General features: G+C 45.6%; 1 protein-coding gene across 5 annotated transcripts in view; it reads left to right on the forward strand.

Moving 5' to 3' along the window:
- Window positions 1–8,057: 8,057 nt before the first annotated feature.
- The window catches only part of PDS5A (PDS5 cohesin associated factor A), a 150,955-nt gene continuing 135,645 nt past the window's right edge, over window positions 8,058–23,367 (forward strand). For 2 of the 5 annotated variants that reach the window (XM_040335080.1, XM_040335088.1), the window contains exons 1-2: window positions 8,058–8,368; window positions 8,808–9,009. In XM_040335080.1, the coding sequence (XP_040191014.1) occupies window positions 8,890–9,009 (120 nt within the window). In that variant the 5' untranslated portion in view covers window positions 8,058–8,368; window positions 8,808–8,889. The remainder of the gene's footprint in view (window positions 8,369–8,807; window positions 9,010–23,367) is intronic. The other 3 variants (XM_040335085.1, XM_040335089.1, XM_040335093.1) reach the window with 2 other exon arrangements.

Here is a 23,367-nt window from a genome sequence, read left to right on the forward strand (position 1 = left end):
GTACACAATCATTTATGAAGAGAACTGTGCTCCAGCATGGTTTGCACTCACACTAAAGCATAACCGTACCAGATTGCCTTGTTTATTTTCTAGACCATTGTACAGCACCTGTAAATATATTTGTAAACATTACCAATAAACACTGCACTGTGTGTCACTACCTAATTGGACTGGTATCTGTGCCTACAAGCTTACCCCAGGGAGCGTGTGTACCTGCTACAAAACCCCACCAGCTCACACACTTACAAAAAATTCTAATCAAGTTTGTATTTTTAACTCAAACGATACATTCTAGTACTCTTAGCATTAAGAGTACTAGATGCTCATGGAGGGTGTTACAGTTAGGCAGAAAAACACAGTAGGAAACGATTTAATGAAAAAATAGATTACAGGGCCTTTAAGTAGCAGACGTGTGTGGATTATTTTTACAGAATAAGGATATCGGTTCGAATTTCGAAAGAATTTTCTTTTGAAAATCGTATGAAAGAATTTTCGTTCGTATTTCGCACCGTTAGTAGGCTGCAGCAACAGCCGATTTTCGTGCGGCAAGCAAATTTGAGAAATCCGACATGTTGGAAATTTTTAGAAAAACAAACGATTTTCTGATCAATGATGGGAGAATAGTGCGAGAATTGTAATAGAAAAAAAAATGCGCATGTGCAAGAAAAGAATATTCCCAGAGAGAAAAGAATATTCCCGGAGATAAACGAATATTCCCGGAGAGAAACGAATATTCCCGGCAACATGAATATTTTGTCGGCCGAATTTCGAAAATCAATGGTGGCATCATCGGATCACAAAAAAAACGAACTTTCTGATTTTGAAAAGAAAATTCGTTCGAAATTCGACCGTGTATGGCCTGCTTCAGTAGCACTTTAATTTGTTTGTCACATAATCCATCTAAAAAACACGTCCTACTAAAATATGAAAGTTTTACCATTACACAAAGCTTCAGAGATAAATACATTTTAACTTTTGAAGGGCATGGTGAGTTATGGGACTTTGTCAGTTGTACGCAGATCCTTTTTTTTTATTTTATTTAAAACACAAGAGGCATGTCCAGGTTATTACATCAACAATGTGTAACGAATAACACATCTAATACACTTGCATGGAACATAACAAACCAGAATTTCAAATCAGGGTACACGTATCAGTCTCAGATTGCGGTTGATTTGGAGATTATCTATGCAGTGTACCATCCAAGGGTCAAACCGCTTGCAGTAAATCCTGGAACAACCTGTATAATTTTCCCATTTACATAATATCAAGAGAGGGGGAAGAAGAAAAGTTTTTAACCACTTAAGACCCGGACCAAAATGCAGGTAAAAGACCAGGCCCCTTTTTGCGATTCGGCACTGCGTCGCTTTAACTGACAATTGCGCGGTCGTGCGACGTGGCTCCCAAACAAAATTGGTGTCCTTTTTTTCCCACAAATATAGCTTTCTTTTGGTGGTAATTGATCACCTCTGCGGTTTTTATTTTTTGCGCTATAAACAAAAATAAAGCGACAATTTTGAAATAAATGCAATATTTTTTACTTTTTGCTATAATAAATATCCCCCAAAAACATATATAAAACATTTTTTTTCCTCAGTTTAGGCCGATACGTATTCTACCTATTTTTGGTAAAAAAAACGCAATAAGCGTTTATCGATTGGTTTGCGCAAAATTTATAGCGTTTACAAAATAGGGGATAGTTTTATTGCATTTTTATATATTTTTTTTTTTACTACTAATGGCGGTGATCAGCTATTTTTTTCGTGACTGCGACATTATGGCGGACACTTCGGACAATTTTGACACATTTTTGGGACCATTGTCATTTTCACAGCAAAAAATGCATTTAAAATGCATTGTTTATTGTGAAAATGACAGTTGCAGTTTGGGAGTTAACCACAAGGGGGCGCTGAAGGGGTTATGTGTTCCCTGAAGTGTGTTTACAACTGTAGGGGGGTGTGGCTGTAGGTCTGACGTCATTGATTGTGCATCCCTTTATTAGGGAACACACAATTGATGACAGCGCCACAGTGAAGAACGGGGAAGCCGTGTTTACATACGGCTCTCCCGTTCTTCAGCTCCGGGGACCGATCGCGGGACTCTAGCGGCGATCGGGTCCGCAAATCCCGCGGCTGAGGTCATGGAGCTTCGGAGCGGGTCAGCAGTGCCATTCTGCCGACGTATATCATCATTAGGCGGTCCTTAAGTGGTTAAAGCTGTCCCGTAATCATGGGCTAAGCATGGCTAGAGACCCTCTTCAGAGAGGATAAACAAATTCTACAGTCTCCATAGCTCGGAGTACTTTTCGTGCTTATGTTGTGCTGAAAGTGTGAGATCTTCCATCTTATTGATCTCAACTGGCAGTTGGAGTCAGCAGATTTTTCCATTGGAGAGGGATACAAGACTTTTTAGCAAATGACGTATAATTGATTTTTTATAGACTTTTGCTGGGATAGACATAGCATGTAGCAAGAAGAAGGCCGGATTATTAGGGATCTGGTAGTCAGTGAATTTTTGAATAATGTTCCGTACCCTCCAATATGGCACTATCCTAGGGCAGGACCAGAAAATGTGCAGCATTGTTACTCTGTCCTCCTGGCATCTCCAGCAGCGATCAGCCACCTCAGGGTAAAATGTATGCAACATCTGTGGGGTGTGATACCACCATGTCAATATTTTGTAATAAGTTTTCATAATTTTTGTGCAGATGGATGATTTCAACGAGAATCTAATGATATTTTGTTGTTGGCCGATCGTGAACATACAGTTCAATTTCTTTTCCCCATCCAAGGTAAACATAGGTGTTCGGAGGGGTGATCAACAGGTTATATGTTTTTGAAAGCACTTGTGTCAGTACCCCATCATCTGAGCAGTATTCTTCAAAGGTGGATAGTTGTTGACCAAACCTCTAAGGCCGCGTACACATGATCGGTTAACCGATGAAGCTGACTGATGGTCTGATGTGCCTACACACCATAGGTTAAATAACCGATAGCGTCAGAACGCAGTGATGTAATACACAACGACGTGCTGAAAAAAACGAATTTCAATGCTTCCAAACATGCGTCGACTTGATTCTGAGCATGCGCGGGTTTTTAACCGATGCTTTTGCATACTAACGATCGGTTAGGCGTCCATCGGTTCAATTTTAAAGCAAGTTCCTATTTTTTTGACCAAAGGTTAACTAACCGATGGGGCCCACACACGATCGGTTTGGACTGATGAAAACGGTCCATCAGACCATTCTCATTGGATGGACCGGCCTTAGTGTTCTGTAGGGAGTGGAGAAAGTGATGAAGTTGTAAGGCACTCCAGAATAGCAAACGAAAGGGACCTGTGGGCTCCATTAACAAAGAAATGGAGGGCCAGTGTTCCAAGAAAAGAAAATGTGATGTCTGGAACCAGTTATTCTATCGTAAGGTACGAAAGTGATGGTCGCTCAAATCTGGGGTGAATTGTGGGTTCCCAAGAATGAACGACAAGGGCGAGTCCGTGGTCGAGAGAAGGGTCTGCATAAAGACATGAGAACATGTGCGGACTGTGGGCCCTATTAGGGGGTGTAACTTTAGGACGGGCAGTAGGTTGTCATAGCACCAGGGTGCTCCCTTCAATAAAATGTGTGTTTGGGCCTGTTCAATTTGTACCCAGAGCTTGCTGGCCGGGTGACGGTTCCAATCTATGAGCCTCCCCAGGTGGACTGCCTTATAGTATTTCAGAATGTTAGGGAGTTCTATTCCCCCGCAACGTTTGGGTAGGGATAGTTGGCACCTATGTGCCCAGATAAATTTGATGAATAATGAGTGTACCTGTTCAAAGTAGTGATAAGGCATCTTACCACTTCAAAGAGATATAGATATTTAGGGAGGATGCACATTTTGAGAAGATTACATCTACCAAACCATAAATGCAAACCCGGTGCCAAGTCTCTAATAAGATACGAGTTCTGGTCAGGAGAGGGGGGAAATTGAGTTCAAAGACCCGGGATATATTGGAAGAGATATATGTTCCCAGATATTTTCGAGCTACATCTGTCCATTTGAACTTGAAGCTCAACCTCGGGGTCTGAAGAAGCATAGGGGGAACTCCCACTCCCATAGCCTCCGATTTACCAAAGTTGATCTTCAAGTTCAAAAGCAGGCCATAAGTAGGTTTGGAAGGCACAACAACGGATTTGTTAGGGAAAAGAGCAGGTAATCAGCGTATGCTGATATATTTTTTTTTGTCGTATGTCTCCAGTAATGTCCAAAGTCAGATGGACTGTACAGAGAAAGGGTTCCAGGGAAAGAGCGAAAAGCTGCGGGGAAAAAGGGTACCCCTGTCTTGTCCTGTTCGTGATGGAATGGGGGTCCAATAGAATTTTGTTAGCTTTAAATTGGGCTGTCGGGTGCGAGTAGATCTTGGTGATCCAATTGAGCATATGGTCCCCAAATCCTATATGACGTAAGACTGTAAACATGAATCACCAGTTCACGTGATCAAACACTTTCTCAGCGTCTGTACCTACTATAACATATGGTGTTTGTGTCACTTGTGCTGTGTGGATAAGGTGTAACACTTTAGGAGTATTATCGCTGGCTTCCCTAGATGGGATGAAACCCACCTGATCAAGATGAATCAATTGTCTAGGTGTTGTGCAATACGAGAGGCACTGATCTTAGCAAATAATTTTAGGTCACAGTTCAAAAGAAATAGGCCTGTGGCTGGGTTCACACTTGTCCTACAACGGTCCTACATTGGGAGCTCATGTAGCATGACGTGTGAAAATCAATGTTTCCCTATGAGAGCTGTCTTAACTGGTCCGACACAAGTCAGTCCGACTTTGAAACTACTCCCTGTACTACTTTGGTCCTACTTTGATCCTACATCAGCCCATTGAATATCATTAAAGTAGGATCAAAGTAGGAGCCTTGTCCTAACCATCCGACTTTTGACATCCAACTTGTGATTACAGCAGCAGTAAAAGGAATTTATCTCACCCTGGGATTGTTTTGATTGGTCAAAGAACAAGTCAGACTATCACAAAGTCGGATCAAAGTAGTATCCTGTTCATGAAAGTAGGATGGATGTAGGACCAATGTAGGATCAATGTAGGACCAATGTAGGACCAATGTAGGATCAGTGTAGGACCAATGTAGCAGAGCAAAGTAGGATGAAAGTCGTGTAGTAGTGTGAACCCAGCCTGTAGCTGCCACAGCTAGTTGGGTCTTTATCTTCTTTAGGGATCACTGTGACAAGAGCTTTTAGGGTATCTCTAGGGAAGAGCATGTCGGATCCTATTTTATTGAATAGTTCCACCATATGGGTGCCTATGATTGTGAGGAATAGTTTGTAATACTATAAGGAGAAACCGTCGGGACCTGGTGCTTTGCCTGTCTTTGAGAGACTGATTGCACATTGAAGCTCCGCTAAGGTTATTTAATCCTCCAATTCTTCCTGGGCCTCTGGGGTCAGCCGATGAAGCTGAGAAGAAATTATGTAATCGTCTATCTGAGCTTGAATTATGCTCCATTTGGTGGTCAGTGAAAGGAATGGTGCCTCATCATTGGGAGGAATAGTGCCCCATTGTTGGTGTCGTGGGAGGAACAATGTTCCATTGCTGGTGTCAGTGGGAGGAATAATGCCCCATCATCTGTATCAGTGGAAGAAATAGTACCCCATCGTTGGTGTCAGTGGAAAGAATTATACCCCATTGTTTGTCAGTGGAAGGCATAGTGCCCCATTGTTGGGTGTCAGTGGAAGAGTACCCCATCATTGTTGGTGTCAGGGTGAGAAATAGTGCCCCATCGTTGGTGTCAGTAGAAGGAATAGTGCTCCATCATTGGTGTCAGTGGGAAGAATTATGCCTTACTGTTGGTGTCAGTGGAAGGAAAAGTGCCACATCATTGGTGCCAGTATGAAGGAATAATTTGTCACATCAGTGGGAGGAATAGTGCCCCAAGGGCTGGCTAAAGGCATACAAAGGGCTGCAATTTGGAGACCACTGTCCTTGACGAAAGGAGCATGAAACCTTTGCAATGTGGGCACAGACTCACTACAAGGGAGGACTTTTTCATTTTGTGGAGTTCAGCTTTAAAGGGATAAAACCCAGGAACATGCAAAGGTTACAGAGATGTAATGCATATTTGTTTTCCATTTGTTCTGTTTTATTTCCTTGAGATATGCTTTAAAGTGGAACTTTAGTCAGAAAATTAAGTCTTGCTAGATGACTTCATGCTGGTCCCTTTTGCAGGTGTAGCTATATAAAACATTGCAAATAAGTGCTTACGGTATACTGTTTATAATCCAGTATAACACTGCCTCACCCTGCTCTGCACATGCTCAGTTGCTCTCCATTTTTAGAAACTGCTGAATTTGTAGAGGCCGATTTGCCGACAGCCTTAAAGCGGAATTAAACCCTCCTATCCTTTACAGCCAAAGAAGCTGCTTCTGTTTGATCTACAACTGCCATGGTGCTGCAGAAGAAACAAAGTCACCGCTCCAGGTAGGTCTACTATACGGTCACACACTGATACAGGATTCCAAGGGTGCTGGCGACTGAATAAGCATGAATAAGCACTGATTTTGTGCGAAACGTCGGCTGTTCCCCTGTTCTTGTGATCTGGTGATGTATCCGCTGTTCATTTAATAAAAGACAACCTGTACGGTTTTTGGAGTGCGGCCATCCATCCTTCATCTATCTTTTATGCCATGGTGCTGCACATTATTATTATTATACAGGATTTATATAGCGCCAACAGTTTGCGCAGTGCTTTACAACATGAGGGCAGACAGTACAGTTACAATACAATACAGGAGGAATAAGAGAGCCCTGCTCGTTAGAGCTTACAATCTAGAAGGGAGGGTCAAGTAAAACAAAAGGTAATAACTGTGGGGGGAATGAACTGATGGAGAAAATTAAAATACTGTTAGGTGTGGGTAGGATAGGCTTCTGTGAAGAAAAGGGTTTTCAGGGATTGTCTAAAAGCTAGTAGAGTTGGAGATAATCGGACTTGGGTAAGAAGTTCCATAGGATTGGAGAGGCTCTGGAGAAATCTTGGAGGCGAGCAACGGAGGAGGTGACAAGGGAGCTAGAGAGCAGGAGGTCTTTGGAGGAACAAAGAGAACGATAGGTTGATATTTTAAAACTAGGCTAGTAATGTTGCTGGGGGCTAAATTGCGGATGGCTTTGTAAGTTGTCAACCCATCAAGTATACTGTTAGTATTTTGAATTTAATTAGTTGGGTGAGTGGAAGCCATTGGAGAGATTGACAGAGAGGAGTAGCAGACACAGAGCAGTTGGTCAAGTGGATTCTGGCAGCAGCATTCATGATGGACTGAAGGGGGGATAGCCTAGGTAGAGGTAAGCCAATGAGAAGGGAGTTGTATTAGTCGAGGGGAGAGATGACCAGGGAGTGAATAAGGAGCTTTGTTGAATCATTGGTTAGACAGGGGGTGTATTTTGAAAAAATCAGATATGTGATCAGTTATGACTCCATCTATTTGACGGGTTGACAGTTTGGTTGAGGACACAACAAATGTTAGCAATCCTGTTTTGTTGAAACTGTTAAATCGATGTGTTTATTTCCACTTTATGATTTTCTGCTGCTCAGGGGCTCTGGGCTCCAGCAAAATGGCCGCCTCCAGCAAGAAGATACAGGAACAAGGCTGGAGGCAATTTACAGCACACACTCATTTTGGTAGCACAATTATTAATGTGGAATGTATGTTCTATTCTAAGGAACGTTTCTTTTTTATATCAAGTTGTTATGGGTAAAGTTCCCCTTTAGGTTCTCCGTCTATTCCCTGGAATTGGCGACATCTGTCATCCAACAGCTGGAAAACTGGCAATGAAAGCGCAACGTGTTAGTTATAATTTTGGGAAAGATCTCTTTCCAGGAACTCCCCGCCGGGCCACCCTCTCTCTGCCCGCCAGACACATGACCGGGATCCCCAGCAAGGTGACAGAGGTTTTGTTTCCTGGACTTGCACCTCTCCGTCACATTTTGGCGCCAACCACTAGGGGTCGCTGTCCGCCCGCACCCTGCCCCGCTTTCCTCCGCGAAGCAACTCCAGGACAGGGACGGCGTGAGTGAGCGTAGCGGCCGCGAGCCTGAGCGCGTGTCCGCCTGTCTTCCTCCTGTTCTTCGTTCAGTGAAGCCCCGGTCTTCCCGCCTGTTATCTGGACAGAGTCCGGTACGGGAGTCTCGTCTCCGTCTCACTCTCACGGCGTTGGAAGGTTCCAGTCAGGGGAGCGAGGTGCACGCGGAGAGGCCTCCTTCCTCCCCTCCCCCTCTTCTCCTCACACCCCTCCCTCCCCCTCTCCTGAGAGCCGCCCCTACACACCGGGCGCCGGATACATGAAGGGGGAGCTCGCCCTCCTGTGCTGGAGGTAAGAAGCTTTACACGGTAGGGGGCGCTAGTGGAAGGTCTTAGGGGCGGCAGGTCTCCTCCGGGTGACGTTGACTTACTCTAGTGGGGCCCTTAAACTCCTGAGGAAGTACGGGTTGGGCCGGCACGCTGGGACTTGTAGTCCTCCCACGGTTTGAGGGCCGCAGCGCTATCCAGGCCAGAGTGAGGCCTGCAGTGTAGGCCGGGGCCCCTCTCCGGCAGCGTCCCGTCTCCTCACAGGCCTCCCTCCCTCCTTACCGGCCCGGAGCCCAGTCCCCGCCCCCCTCTAAACTACTTCCCCCGGCCTGGGCCTTCACCCACCCCAGGCCTCTCCTCTTCCACCACCCCCCGCGCTGTGTCCGGGATCGGAGGGTACATCTGGCCGGGCTGTTTTTGTTCCATACACCGTGGTTGGTGACATTTTGTTTTGTGACCGATAGAGGCCGCTAGAGGAGCGCGGAAGAGGCACCGACACCGCCGCCACCACCACCGTCCCCTCCACCTCCGGCACCACCTGGAAGAATGGACTTCCCTTCTACAGGACAGATCAAAGCCGCCGAGAGCAGGGTCGTCATCTACCCGCCCGGGGTCAAGGAGATCTCCGACAAGATCACTAACGATGAGGTGGTCAAGAGGCTCAAAGTGAGTAGCCGGCTTCAGGCCTTCCCTGTGTCTCCTACGAGACTCTTCATCTATTAGTAGTATTTTCTCTCTCTGTACACCACTTACATCTATGTAGATGAGGAGACCTTACACAGGCCTTTGTGCTGCTGGAAGAGATTGTATAGTGTAAGGGCCTGTCTGGAGGTAGGTCCTCATTGCATAGATTTGGTAAATATAAGGTTGATTAATTGTAATGAATATAGTGACCCCCCCCCAAGGGCTCGTCCAGCTTGGCGGCGCCTGTTCATTTGAGTGGGGTGCCAAAACTACAGCAGGTGTGACTTTTAGTAATGGCATTGTACCAAACCATATGGTAGGGCTGTGACATGCCGTTTGGCTGCAAACCTGTTGCATTTGTTAGATGCGTTTTGGGGTGCCATTAGCAATTACTGGCACCCACCATGTGTTCTCAACGTGCCTTTCCTGCTATCGCTCTGGTGTGAACGGGTCCTTAAAAAACTAAGGTGCCATGTTTCCACTAGTCTAGTGCAACTTGGGACTGCAAAGTCGCATGACAAGTTGTATATTATGATAACCGTTCATGTCGGTGCGACTTCAAAGTAGTCCCTGCACTACCTTTGTCCCACTTTGATACAACCTTGAGGTTCATAGACCTCAAGAAAACACAGGCATTGCTTCAAGTCGTGGCAAAATCGCGTGACTTTCAGTTCGCAATATTGGAAACCTAGGCTAAGGGCAACCCCCCCCCCGTTTTGGACAGAGTATGGGCACATTCATGCCCATAACTGCACATAACTGCATGTTTGCACACATTTGAAGTGAGCTTGATTGTGTTTAGCACTACGCTTGCTGTGCATTTTCTGTACATTTTTGTCTTGGTTTACTTGGGTCCCCCTCATTCCAATTCACATGACAGAACCCTGTGACTGTCTCTCAATGGAGCCGGTTCGCACATCTCTGGGGCAGCCACAGTCTGCATTAATGCTGGATTTACACTGTTGTGCAGAACGTCTCACGGCAGGGGTCTGGTGCGTCCCCGTTACCAGGGACAACTCTGGGCCAAATTTTTGCCTGAATTCAGGACCCATGCGCAATGCTTTTCGTGGCTGCCCCCGGAGATGTGTGAACTGGCTCCATTGAGAGCTGTTCAGTCTCCTGTCATGCGAATTAGATGCAGGGAAAAACTCATCCAATTCGCATCACTGTGAACCCAGCCTTAAAAAGGGTCCTTTGGTTCAAATTCAGGTGTGAATTTGGTGAACAGGGACGCACCGGACCCCCTGCTTTAAACCAAGCGTGCACATATGTGAGCCCAGCCTACGTGATTGTAAAACAACCCATTCAGTTTAAAATCGGGGGGACCAAAACCTTTGTGTGTGCGTATAGCGGCTGAAGAAAGGGTTAAAATTGCCGCGTTGCAATTTTCATTTCAATGGGCAGGGCAGCCCCAAAGATGCCACTTGCAGGATTTTCTTTTTTCTTCATCCTGCAAGCGCCCAGGGTTAAAGCACTCTGGCTGTGAAAAGGGTTTAAGAGCTGAGAGAAAAGTTGCAGCACACTGAGCTTCCTAGTAAATGGCTATTGGGGGGGGGGGGGGGGGTTCATGACAAGTCTGCTCATTGGAGGAGAGCAGGCTGAGTTCCCTGCACAGCTAGAGAGCACAGCTATGTTCTTCTGCTTGGTGTGGTCAGTTTTTTAAAAGGAAAGCAGAGGGACTGTCAGGAACACTGGGGATTTCACACAAGGGAAGCAATATAAAGAAAACGGTAGACTTTTTGGTCTAGCAGGCACATATCAGCAATATGAAATGCTGGGGTGACAAACTCTTTAGGCCCCTTTCACACAATGGTCATGCTCGCATCCGCCTGTCTTTTTGTTTGTTTTGTTTTATCGGGCAGATCAGAGCGGGCCACCCTAGTCAGGCGGATGTCAGCGGAGACGTGTCCGCTGACATCCGCCTGCCATTCGATCCGACCACATCTGCTCAAAACAGACGGATGGTGATGCCATCTGTCCAGGGGATTGGATGAAAACAGACAGGCGGTCCGTTTTCATCCGATCTCACCATAGAGGGGAGTGGAACTCTCAGGTCCGTCTTGGCACAGTGAGCGGAGATGGACCTGTCATTCCACCTGCTCAGCGGGAATCAACGGATCGATCCCCTGCTGAGGTAGCGGAATCAGTCCAGCGGGTCCGCCTCGTGTGAAAGGGGCCTTAAAGGGGTGCAGTGCCTTTGAAGCGCGTTTCCTGCATTTGCGATGCAGGAAAAATACAGCATGCTCGTCTCTTTTAAAAAAATGCCAATAGAATTACCTTGATTTTGAGCTGTCTATGCCATTGGAGTGCAGCCCACTGTGTTTGGTGTGAAAGGGCCCCAAGGTAGGGTTTTAACACCTATCCGTTTATTTTTTTTTTGCTCTCTGTGTCCCGTTAAGGAGATTGTACTCCCTGTCCCATAGCCAAAACAGGAAGTGAAAGGAAATTCCTGAGGGAATCCAAGGGTGATGCAATAACTAACTAGTGTCCCCATCAGAAGTCTTCCCATCCTATAAGGCTGGGTTTACATCTCTCTGCCTCTGCTGCCATGCATTTTTCCTTGTTTTGTTCTTTTACCACTTGACCTCCGGAAGGTTTTAACTCCTTAATGACACCACATTTTTTACTATTCAGCACTGTGCTGTTTTAACTGGCAATTGCTCAGTCGTGCAACACTGTATGCAAATGAAATATGCCGATTTTTTTTTTTTTATTTATTTTTTTTTTTTTTCCCCACACAAATAGAGCTTTCTTTTGATGGTGTTTAATCACCACTGGGTTTCTTTTTTGTTTTATATAAACAACTAAATATTGAAAATTACAAACAAAAACATTTCCTACTTCGTTTTAAGACACATTCAATAAAAATGTATTCTGCTACACCCTCTGGTAAAAAAAAACAGTGTTTTTGGGACACTAGTACAGTTCTGTTCATGATCAAGCTACTGATCCATACAGACGCTTTACTAGTAATGGCAGTGATCAGCCACCTATAGTGGTGGTGGACAATGTGACGTTAACTGACACTGGCTGAGAGGATCCTTAACTGACACTGATGTTGCTAGTGACACTAATACAGTGATCAGTGCTACCACTGTACATTTTACTAATGACACTGGCTGGGTGACAGGAGGGCACTCAATGGGTTAACTGAGTTCCTAACCAGTGTATGTGTGCTGCTTTTACTTACAGGCCATCTGTCTTGAGTCTCCTCACTTTCAGTTAGTATCAATAACTGTTAAGAGGGAAAAATCTAGCTAGATCTGTGTGTTTTACCAAAATGATTTGCTGTAACTTGCTGACATACCCATGCTGTGTCCAGTCACAGAACAGGTCAGCAGGGGACTTGCGCACCTCTAAACCAGGAAGTACAGGGTGACATAGGGGTTGATTGTGGTTTATGGGGCTGGCACCCAGCAGCAGTAAATGTTCTGCTAGCTGTCGACAAGAAGTTAAAGGGGAAGTTGGATGCCCCATAGACAGCCTCTGGGTGACGTCATAACTTGGACTCTGTAGCCATTGTTGGTGGTCTCTCCTCTTCACTGAAGCCAGCGCTGGGACCCGATCATGTGACAGAGCCAGGTCACCCTCAGCATAGATGAGTATACAGATCTTTCCTTTACAGGGTAGATGGAATAGGCTTAGAATTGGGGTGGTGGTATAGTTAGTGTTTAAATGAATTTCCACTTTAAGTCTAGGTTCACACTTGTGCGACACGCGTTTGCATAGGTACATCATCCTTTTAATTTGAATGAGCTGCTGGAAACAGCATTTGAACCAGGCCTAAGGTGCAAAGGCTCGTCTGGATTTATCCTCATATTACATAGATTTGGTAAATCAAAAAATTGATGGTATGGTGAACCTTAAAGGAGAAGTCCAGCCTGAGCTCGTTTGACTGAACTTGGCAATTTGTGAAGTCCACTCTGCTGACGTCACCAATATCAGTCCATGCACCTCCTCATCCCGACTCTGGGAGTCTGGATCCGCCAGGTGCCTGGAATAATAGCAGTCTTAGCGAGTCGCTGAGATGACCACTCCTGCCCCTACACAGCTCAGCCCTCCAGTGAGCTTGGTGGGGCATATCAGGTGAGCTTCTAATTGACAGGCAGCAGCTTTCTGCTCGGGGAGCCGAGAGATCCGAGCCATTGGCGGTGTTCGATGGCTCGGTTCTCAGTGTAGAGGCACCAGGGGACAGATGCAGCATCGAACCAATGCTGCATCCAAATAGGTATAAAACTACAATAACTGACATTCCCCCCCCCCCCCTATTTCTCTTTTGAAGAGTTACTGCAGTCTGCTCACATATATCTTAATAAAAACATCTTTGCCAGTTTGAAGTGTCCCTCCAACCACTTTGCATATTTTATATATAATGTGATTCTGTACATGCCAAATATGCTGCAGAAATCTCCCTCCACTGAATCTGGCGGCATCCATTTTAACTGTGGGCAACTGAAGCTGCTGCCTGTTCACTTCCTTCCTACACACACACAGGCACACCTGCAGCTCTCATTGGTCCTCTTATAACTCATCCCCCTTCCCTTCCTGGCAAACGCTCACGAGAGTTGGAGAGCTGGGCATGATGTCATAAGCCTAGGCTTTTTACCAGACAAACAGGACGTGGGCTTTTTAAGATATTTACTGGCAGAAAAAATGTTTTACTATCCAAAGTTAAAACCACAAGGGTAGAAGTTTTAATGGATGGGAAGATGAGAAAATGACTGAAGTTCCACTTTTAAAGTCAAACTAAAAGCAAAACTTTTCATTTTGGATATTATTTTTGTCCCATTGGGGAGATTTCCCTTTGTTTCCTGTCCCATGGACAAAACAGAAAATAGCATGAAATCCATCCAATGTGAGGGAGTACAACGTTGACACCAGAACTTGTGTCCCCATCAAAAGATTTCCCTTCTATAAGGTTGGGTTTGCATCTCTCTGCTTTCTCTGTCATGCACGTTTCTTATTTATATATGTTCTTTAAGTCTAAGTTCGCACTTGTTGGCGTGGGCACAACAGCCTGTTCGTTTGAATGGCCAGTTGTACCCATAGGAAATGTGGAGAAAACGTCCCTGACCCTTTAAAAAATGTGTCTGAATGGTGCTGCTGTCACCATGTGGTTTTGCATTAAGAATTAATGGTGCATCTGCTAAAGAGAAGTGTGTTCTGCCTGCAGGATGGGAGTGTACATTAAATTGCTTAGTTCCGACCCCACAAGTGTCAACCTATTCTAAGCCCTGGTTCACATTTGTGCGATTTGACTTGTCAAATGGCATGTTGCGACGCTGCATTTGCGTTGCCACACCTATTTCATAAAGTAGTTTCTGCACTGCTTTTTGCGATGTGCAGGGTGGCATTTTTTTTTTTTTTTTTTTTTTTTTTTTTTTTACACATCTGTGCAGACTGGCACGCGGTAATGAAATGGTGCAAGTTCAGCTGAACTTGCACCATTTCGATCCCGCACTCGGTGTGAACCTCAGCTAAAGGAGAAAATATGATGTATGGTCAGCCTGAAGCTTGTCCCACACTTTACAATTTTTTTTTGGATCTCTCAACAATTATGTAGTGCAAGGGCCTGTCTGCCTGGATAGATGAGGGTAGATCCTCATATTATGTAGTTTTGGTAAATCTAAAGTTGATTGTTTAATTGCAGGACAATATATCTGGGAAGTATTAGGCCCCATGCACACGAGACGCTGCTAAACTCGAGTTCAGAGGCATTTGGGCATTTTTTTTCAACTGCCCCTGAACACATTTAATGTTATCCTTTGTGTCCATGCACACAATCACGTTTTTTGGCGTTTTAAAGCAGTTGGGTTTATGTCCGTTTTTTCAGACGCAAAATTTTGGGTTTTTGCCTTTTAAACTTTGGGAGGGTCTACAATGTCTTTGAGATAAGGGCTGACAGCCGCAATCGCGGTAAAACGCCGCTAATCGCGGCAAAAACTGGCGTTTTAAACGCCGGTTTTTGCCTATGAAAACGTGAGTTTAGAGGTGTTTGTAATTGCTTCTCGTGTGCATGGGGCCTTAGGCTTCATGTAAACTTGGCCATGATGTGCTGCAGCGTTTTGCGGTTTACCGTGGTCAAAACATTCCTATCCTGAACGTGAAGCCTTAAAGCAGGGGTGCCCAACCTTTTGAGAAGCGAGGGCCACTTAAGCAAGTTGGCAACCAGTCACGGGCCACAATGAGCGGAGCATATCGGATGACAGGTCCGTGTCCACTCTGCACTTTGCCATTGATGTCTATTATATCCTGCAAGTGTGGGGCACTGTTTGAAAGTGCACCAAATCTGCAGGTAATAACAGATGTCTGATTTATTAAAGGTAACCTGCAAGTGCACTCCCCCGCACTTGCGTATCGGGGTTGAATAAATATATTTTTACTGATTTTAGAAATAAGCTTGCTTGTAATTCAATTCTTCCATACAAGTATCACCGGATGTTGATGTCCCAGGCAGAGTGCATTTGGTATCACTCTGCTTGTGACAGGAGCCAGCGCTGTACAGGAAGCATCGACTTATGCAGGGGTCGACAATATCTGGGCGCCAGGTCGCTATTGCGACAAAAAATTGTGACCTGGCGCCCGCCGGTAATTGAGGCCGCGGCTTTGCGGCCTACAAGGCTGCGAAGCCGCGGCCTCAATTACCGTCCGCCGCGGGCCCGCCGCGATCGCACGGTGGGGGCGCACAGAGGCACAGGATCCTGTGTCTCCGTGCGCCCGCGAGGCGGGCCCGTGACGGCCGGTAATTGAGGCCGTGGCTTTGCGGCCTTGTGAAGTCCCAAGCTCTTCCTTCTGTGAGCTGGCACCATCTGGTGGTGGCCGTTGGCATTACAAGTTAAACAGCAATTCTAATGTGTGACATTTTTCACTATTTTCACTGCCATCTCCTTCCCTCTAATTGGAACCCCCAAACATTATATATACATTTTTTATTCTAACACCCTAGAGAATAAAATGGCGATCGTTGCAATACTTTCTGTCACGCCGTATTTGCACAGCGGTTTTACAAGCGCACTTTTTTGGGAAAAATTTATTTATTTTTTAATAAAAAAATAAGAGAACACTAAAGTTAGCCCATTTTTTTCTATATTGTGAAAGATAATGTTACGCCGAGTAAATTGATACCCAACATGTCACGCTTCAAAATTGCGTCCGCTCGTGGAATGCCGACAAACTTTTACCCTTAAAAATCTCCATAGGCGACGTTTAAAAAAAATCTACAGGTTGCATGTTTTGAGTTACAGAGGAGGTCTAGGGCTAGAATTATTGCTCTCGCTCTACCAATCCCGGAGATACCTCACATGTGTGGTTTGAATACCGTTTACATATGCGGGCGCTACTCACGTATGTGTTCGCTTCTGCGCGCAAGCTCGTCGGGATGGGGCGCGTTTTTTGGCTCCTAACTTTTTTAGCTTGCTCCTAGATTCCATGCAAATTTGTCAAACCCCGGACTTATGCATCTCTGGTCTGCAGCCACTTGCTTCCTCTACCACTGGATTCATTCACAAAACTGATGCTCTGGGATGGGGGGGGGGGTCATCCGATATGCTCCGCTCATTGTGGCCCGTGACTGGTTACCAACTTGCTTAAAGCGGTTCTCCACCCTAAAGTGGAGTCCCGCTGATCGGAACCCTCCCCCCCTCCGGTGTCACATTTGACACCTTTCAGGGGGGAGGGGGGTGCAGATACCTGTCTAAAGACAGGTATTTGCACCCACTTCCGGCCCGGCATTCACGGGCAAAAGACGGGCATTCCGTCACATCCGGTCGCCCCCCCCGTTGTGTGCTGGGAACACTCGGCTCCCGGCACACAGCGGGAGCCAATCAGCGGGCGCGACTCGCGCATGCGCCGTAGGGAACCGGGCAGTGAAGCCGCAGCGCTTCACTTCCTGGTTCCCTCAGCGTGGATGGCGGGGGGAGCAGCAGAGAGACGAGCGATCGCTCGTCCTCTACTGCGATCGGCGCTGGACTCCAGGACAGGTAAGTGTCATAATATTAAAAGTCAGCAGCTGCAGTATTTGTTGCTGCTGGCTTTTAATATTTTCCCGTGGCACATCTGCTTTAAGTGGCCCTCGCTCCTCAAAAGGTTGGGCACCCCTGCTTTAAGGCTTCACGTTCAGGATAGGAATGTTTTGACCACGGTAAACCGCAAAACGCTGCGGCACATCATGGCCAAGTGTACATGAAGCCTAATACTTCCCAGATATATTGTCCTGCAATTAAACAATCAACTTTAGATTTACCAAAACTACATAATATGAGGACCTACCCTCATCTATCCAGGCAGACAGGCCCTTGCACTACATAATTGTTGAGAGATCCAAAAAAAATTGTAAAGTGTGGGACAAGCTTCAGGCTGACCATACATCATATTTTCTCCTTTAGCTGAGGTTCACACCGAGTGCGGGATCGAAATGGTGCAAGTTCAGCTGAACTTGCACCATTTCATTCCCGCGTGCCAGTCCCAATTTAATCTGCAATTTCAGAGACATCTGTGTGGGTTTCTGCACAGATGTAAAAAAAAAAAATCGCACCCTGCAAATTGCAAAAAGCAGTGCAGAAACTACTTTATGAAATCGGTGTGGCAACGCAAATGCAGCGTCGCAACATGCCATTTGACAAGTCAAATCGCACAAATGTGAACCAGGGCTTAGAATAGGTTGACACTTGTGGGGTCGGAACTAAGCAATTTAATGTACACTCCCATCCTGCAGGCAGAACACACTTCTCTTTAGCAGATGCACCATTAATTCTTAAAGTGGAGTTCCACCCATAAATATAACATTACATCAGTAGTTTTTAAAAAATTTCATTAGTCCTTTACGAAATTTTTTTTTTTTTTTAGATGCCTTCAAAGTGTTTTTGCTAGGCAGAATAGTTAATCTTCCCACTTCCTGCACCTATGTGCTTAATGCTTCCTAACCTACACCGCACAGACTCCTGGGAATGTAGTGGGTGTAACTTTCCAGGAGTCTGTGCACTCCCCAGTCTCAAAGAATCATGTGACTTGGACAGCACAGGTGCTGAAACCTGATCTGACACTGCTTGTGCAGCACTGAGCATGTGCGAGATCTGCAAGGCTGAAATCCAGGAAGTCATACAGTATGGCTTCATGATGCCCACACGTAAGATGGCCCCAGTCAATTTCTATTTTATAAAGTGTCTAAATGCTGTAACAACCTAACAAAACGGACCTTAGTTTACAGACTAACTTTACTAGAATACATTAAGCTTGTGTATTACAGGGGTATTTATATTTAAAAAGTGAAATTGTGGCCGGAACTCCGCTTTAATGGCACCCCCACACATCAGCAAAAAATGCATGTTTTCATGTGCGCAAAACCACATGGTGACAGCAGCACCATTCAGACACATTTTTTAAAGGGTCAGGGACGTTTTCTCCACATTTCCTATGGGTACAACTGGCCATTCAAACGAACAGGCTGTTGTGCCCACGCCAACAAGTGCGAACCTAGACTTAAAGAACATATATAAATAAGAAACGTGCATGACAGAGAAAGCAGAGAGATGCAAACCCAACCTTATAGAAGGGAAATCTTCTGATGGGGACACAAGTTCTGGTGTCAACGTTGTACTCCCTCACTTTGGATGGATTTCATTCTATTTTCTGTTTTGTCCATGGGACAGGAAACAAAGGGAAATCTCCCCAATGGGACAAAAATAATATCCAATATTCGGCCGGTTATTGAGGCAGCGGCCTTCTGCAGGCCTAAGCTTCCTTCTGTGAAGGCCGCAAAGCCGTGGCCTCAATTACCGGTGGGCACGGGCCCGCCACGATCATGCGGTGGCGGCGCACGGAGACACAGGATCCTGTGTCTCCATGCGCCCCCACCTTCCCCGCAATCGCGGCGGGCCGCGCCGGCCGGTAATTGAGGCCGCGGCTTTGCCCCCTTCTGCAGGCCTAAGCTTCCACGGGCGCCAGGTCACAATTTCTTGTCGCAATTGTGACCGGGCGCACCGATTTTGTCGAGCCCTGGTGTATCGTATGTTACATTCGCCATATCTTTATATTTCAGTGCTGCATGGCATAGTTTTCACGAACATATCCTTGTTCTGTCATTATGTTGCCCTTGTTTGAACATGTACTGTGAAAGCTATGTAGGCTGGCACTGCCTGCTCTGGGTAATCCAAATCAATGTCCCAGCACATGGGACATTGAACTCAAACCTCTTCTTTACCCAGTCAGTGACTAAAGCTGGCCATACATTGATCGAAAATCCATCTATGGACATGCTGATTGTACCTAAGTTTGTGCCAATGACTACCAGCCTGTTGGATTTTTTTCCCAACCGGGAAGACTCCCCGCCAGCGGGACACAATGGCACTGCATGAGGCATTCAGTGTTGGTGTTAATGGGGGGAGGAGAGAGAATCTAGCAGTTTTCCTTTCCTTCCACTGGAATCGAATCATCCTTGAGCTGCTTACGAGGTTTTTAAAGCTGCTGGAACAGTGGGAAAACTGACACTTGTATATTGAGTGCTCTGGGTTTTAATGCTTTTGCGGTACTCCAAGCTTTTGTTTTTTGGTTTCTCTTTCAGAACAAGTGACAGGTTGGCTTTAGTGCTGTAATGTCCACATAGTCATAGACATTCATTGGACAGATGCCAATATCCACTGTTCTATTTCTTTTGGTAAAATGTGCTTCTACATGACAATTGTGTTTACTGTTAGGACAGTAATTGTGATTTTTTTTTTGTTGTTGATATAACTACTATGCAAAATAGTAGGCGAGAATTGAATATTTGTGTATGATTTGCAAGATTTTTAGGTCACTTTTAAACTTTCTATAAGGCTTCTTTCACACTATGGATTGTATGTCCGTTTTATAATATCCGTATTACACCTATTAACGGACGTTTATTAACGGATTTAATAACGGATACATACGGATAAATATTTTACCATTCTTCCTTTATTGAAAACGGATAATGTTTATCCGTATATATCCGTATACATCCGTTATATCATTCCTTTCTAACGTCCGTTAATAAAAAACATTTCACCCTTTCTTGAAGTCCAGCTCCAGAAGTCGCATGGATATTCAGGGGAACCCCGCCGTCAATTTAAAACAAAAAATGACGTGCGGTTCCCGGTAAATATCCATAACCAGACCCTTCAGGTCTGGCATGGATATTCAGGGGAACCCCGCCGTCAATTTAAAACAAAAATGACTTGCGGTTCCCCCTAAATATCCATAACCAGACCCATTATCCGAGCACGTTAACCTGGCCGGCCGCAGAAAAGAGGGGGGGACAGAGTGCGGCCCCCCCTCTCTCCTGAACCGCACCAGGCCACATGCCCTCAACATGGGGAGGATGTCCCCATGTTGATGGGGACAAGGGTCTCATCCCCACAACCCTTGCCCGGTGGTTGTGGGGGTATGCGGGCGGGAGGTTTATCAGAATCTGGAAGACCCCTTTAACAAAGGGGACCCCCAGATCCTGACCCCCCCCTGTGTGAAATGGTAATGGGGTACACTGTACCTCTACCATTTCACGAAGGAAGTAAAAAGTATTGTAAAAAAACACACTGACACAAAAGAATAAAGTCCTTTATTTAAAAAAAAATAAAAAAAAAACTCCAGCGCTGAAAAATCCACTCGTTCCCGGCTTCCAGCGTTGTCCTGATCCTGCGACGGGTGCGGGTGATCTCCCGCGATGAGAAGATCCAGCGTCGGGTGATCTCCGCTCCGGCGATGTGAAGATCCATCCAGCGCAGCATCCCGGACCTCCTCTCACCGCTGGGCACAGCCCAGCGAATGAGCGGCTGAAGCGGTGACATTTCTTATATAGAGGAGGCAGAGCCACCCGTCACGTGACCCTGCCCCCTCTGACGTACCTCTGCTACGTCACTGGGGAAGACCATGAAGAGGAAGACCTTTCCTCTTCATGGTCTTCCCCAGTGACGTAGCAGAGGTACGTCAGAGGGGGCAGGGTCACGTGACGGGTGGCTCTGCCTCCTCTATATAAGAAATGTCACCGCTTCAGCCGCTCATTCGCTGGGCTGTGCCCAGCGGTGAGAGGAGGTCCGGGATGCTGCGCTGGATGGATCTTCACATCGCCGGAGCGGAGATCACCCGACGCTGGATCTTCTCATCGCGGGAGATCACCCGCACCCGTCGCAGGATCAGGACAACGCTGGAAGCCGGGAACGAGTGGATTTTTCAGCGCTGGAGTTTTTTTTTTTTTTTTTTTTTTTTAAATAAAGGACTTTATTCTTTTGTGTCAGTGTGTTTTTTTACAATACTTTTTACTTCCTTCGTGAAATGGTAGAGGTACAGTGTACCCCATTACCATTTCACACAGGGGGGGGGTCAGGATCTGGGGGTCCCCTTTGTTAAAGGGGTCTTCCAGATTCTGATAAACCTCCCGCCCGCATACCCCCACAACCACCGGGCAAGGGTTGTGGGGATGAGACCCTTGTCCCCATCAACATGGGGACATCCTCCCCATGTTGAGGGCATGTGGCCTGGTATGGTTCAGGAGAGAGGGGGGGCCGCACTCTGTCCCCCCCTCTTTTCTGCGGCCGGCCAGGTCAACGTGCTCGGATAATGGGTCTGGTTATGGATATTTAGGGGGAACCGCACGTCATTTTTGTTTTAAATTGACGGCGGGGTTCCCCTGAATATCCATACCAGACCTGAAGGGTCTGGTTATGGATATTTACCGGGAACCGCACGTCATTTTTGTTTTAAATTGACAGCGGGGTTCCCCTGAATATCCATGCTCAGTAAAATTAACGTCCGTTAACATAACGGACATTTACAGAGACATTTACTAACGTCCATGTGCCATAGACTTCAATGTTAAAATATAACGGACGTTAATATATCCGTTACTTGCAACGGACAAATAATTTACAAAAAATAGTGCAAGACCCGTCACATATTCCGTTATAACTAACGTCCGTATGTTATAACGGACTATTACGGATCTTTACGGAACATAAAAAAATCCCATAGACTTTAATGATATTTTATAAAGGACGTATAACTTCCGTTTTTTAACATTATCTGACGGATTTTAAAACGGATTATTAAAACGGATTTATTTTGTAGTGTGAAAAGGGCCTAACTTGACAAATGCCTCTTTCATTTACATGTAGTGGAAACTGCTATTGCACAGCAAGCTGCTGCTCTACACCTTGTGGAAAGACTTCTCCCTCCACCAGAGAGCATCTGATGTTCACATTCAAACATTTTCTAAAAATCAGAAACTGTATGGCAGTGCTCCTCCTAAATGTGACAGTGCTTGGCCTTGGTGGTGATAGGTCACTTTGGTGTAGGTGTAAATATAGCTACTTGTCTCATGCTTAGACGTTGGGGTTTCCATGGGGTACTAATAGCGCCTTTTAGGGAAAAACATCCAATAACAAGTGTGTTCATGTCGTTTATTTTGGGTATGTGCTTTGTTTAAATGATAATGTTCCTATTGGTTTAACTTTTCTTGTCCTTTACTGATTTTGAAACCTTCTTTATTTTATTTAAGAATTTTGAATTGTCCAGAGAACAATTCGGTGATCTGCAAAATCTATGGTTATATTAAAGTGAAGCTCTACTCAAAAGGGGATGTTCCTCTTTACCATCCCCCTCTGCCTAACTTGGCATGTAATTTTGGTATGGGGGCGGGGCAGCCACCAACACTTGCGCTTGGATCACCTGGGCGATCCAAGCTCAAGTTTTCCCACTGCTGTCAATCACAGCCAGTCAGCTGATGAGAGAGCAGGGGCGGGGCTGAGTCACAGCTCTGTGTCTTATGAATGCATAGCTCAGGAGTGAGCATACACCAGTGCCCCAATAGCAAGCAGCTTTCTATTAGGGGCACTAGTCAAGGGGGAGGAGCCAGGGACCCAAGAAGGAAGATCGGGGCTACTCTGTGCAAAACCACTGCACAAGCTGGTAAGTATAAGGCCCTTTTCACACTACAAAATAAATCCGTTTTAATAATCCGTTTTAAAATCCGTCAGATAATGTTAAAAAACGGAAGTTATACGTCCTTTATAAAATATCATTAAAGTCTATGGGATTTTTTTATGTTCCGTAAAGATCCGTAATAGTCAGTTATAACATACGGACGTTAGTTATAACGGAATATGTGACGGGTCTTGCACTATTTTTTGTAAATTATTTGTCCGTTGCAAGTAACGGATATATTAACGTCCGTTATATTTTAACATTGAAGTCTATGGCGCACGGACGTTAGTAAATGTCTCCGTAAATGTCCGTTATGTTAACGGACGTTAATTTTACTGAGCATGGATATTCAGGGGAACCCCGCTGTCAATTTAAAACAAAAATGACGTGCGGTTCCCGGTAAATATC

The sequence above is a fragment of the Rana temporaria genome, chromosome 1 (genome assembly GCF_905171775.1).
Source record: "Rana temporaria chromosome 1, aRanTem1.1, whole genome shotgun sequence".
Classification (NCBI taxonomy): domain Eukaryota; kingdom Metazoa; phylum Chordata; class Amphibia; order Anura; family Ranidae; genus Rana; species Rana temporaria.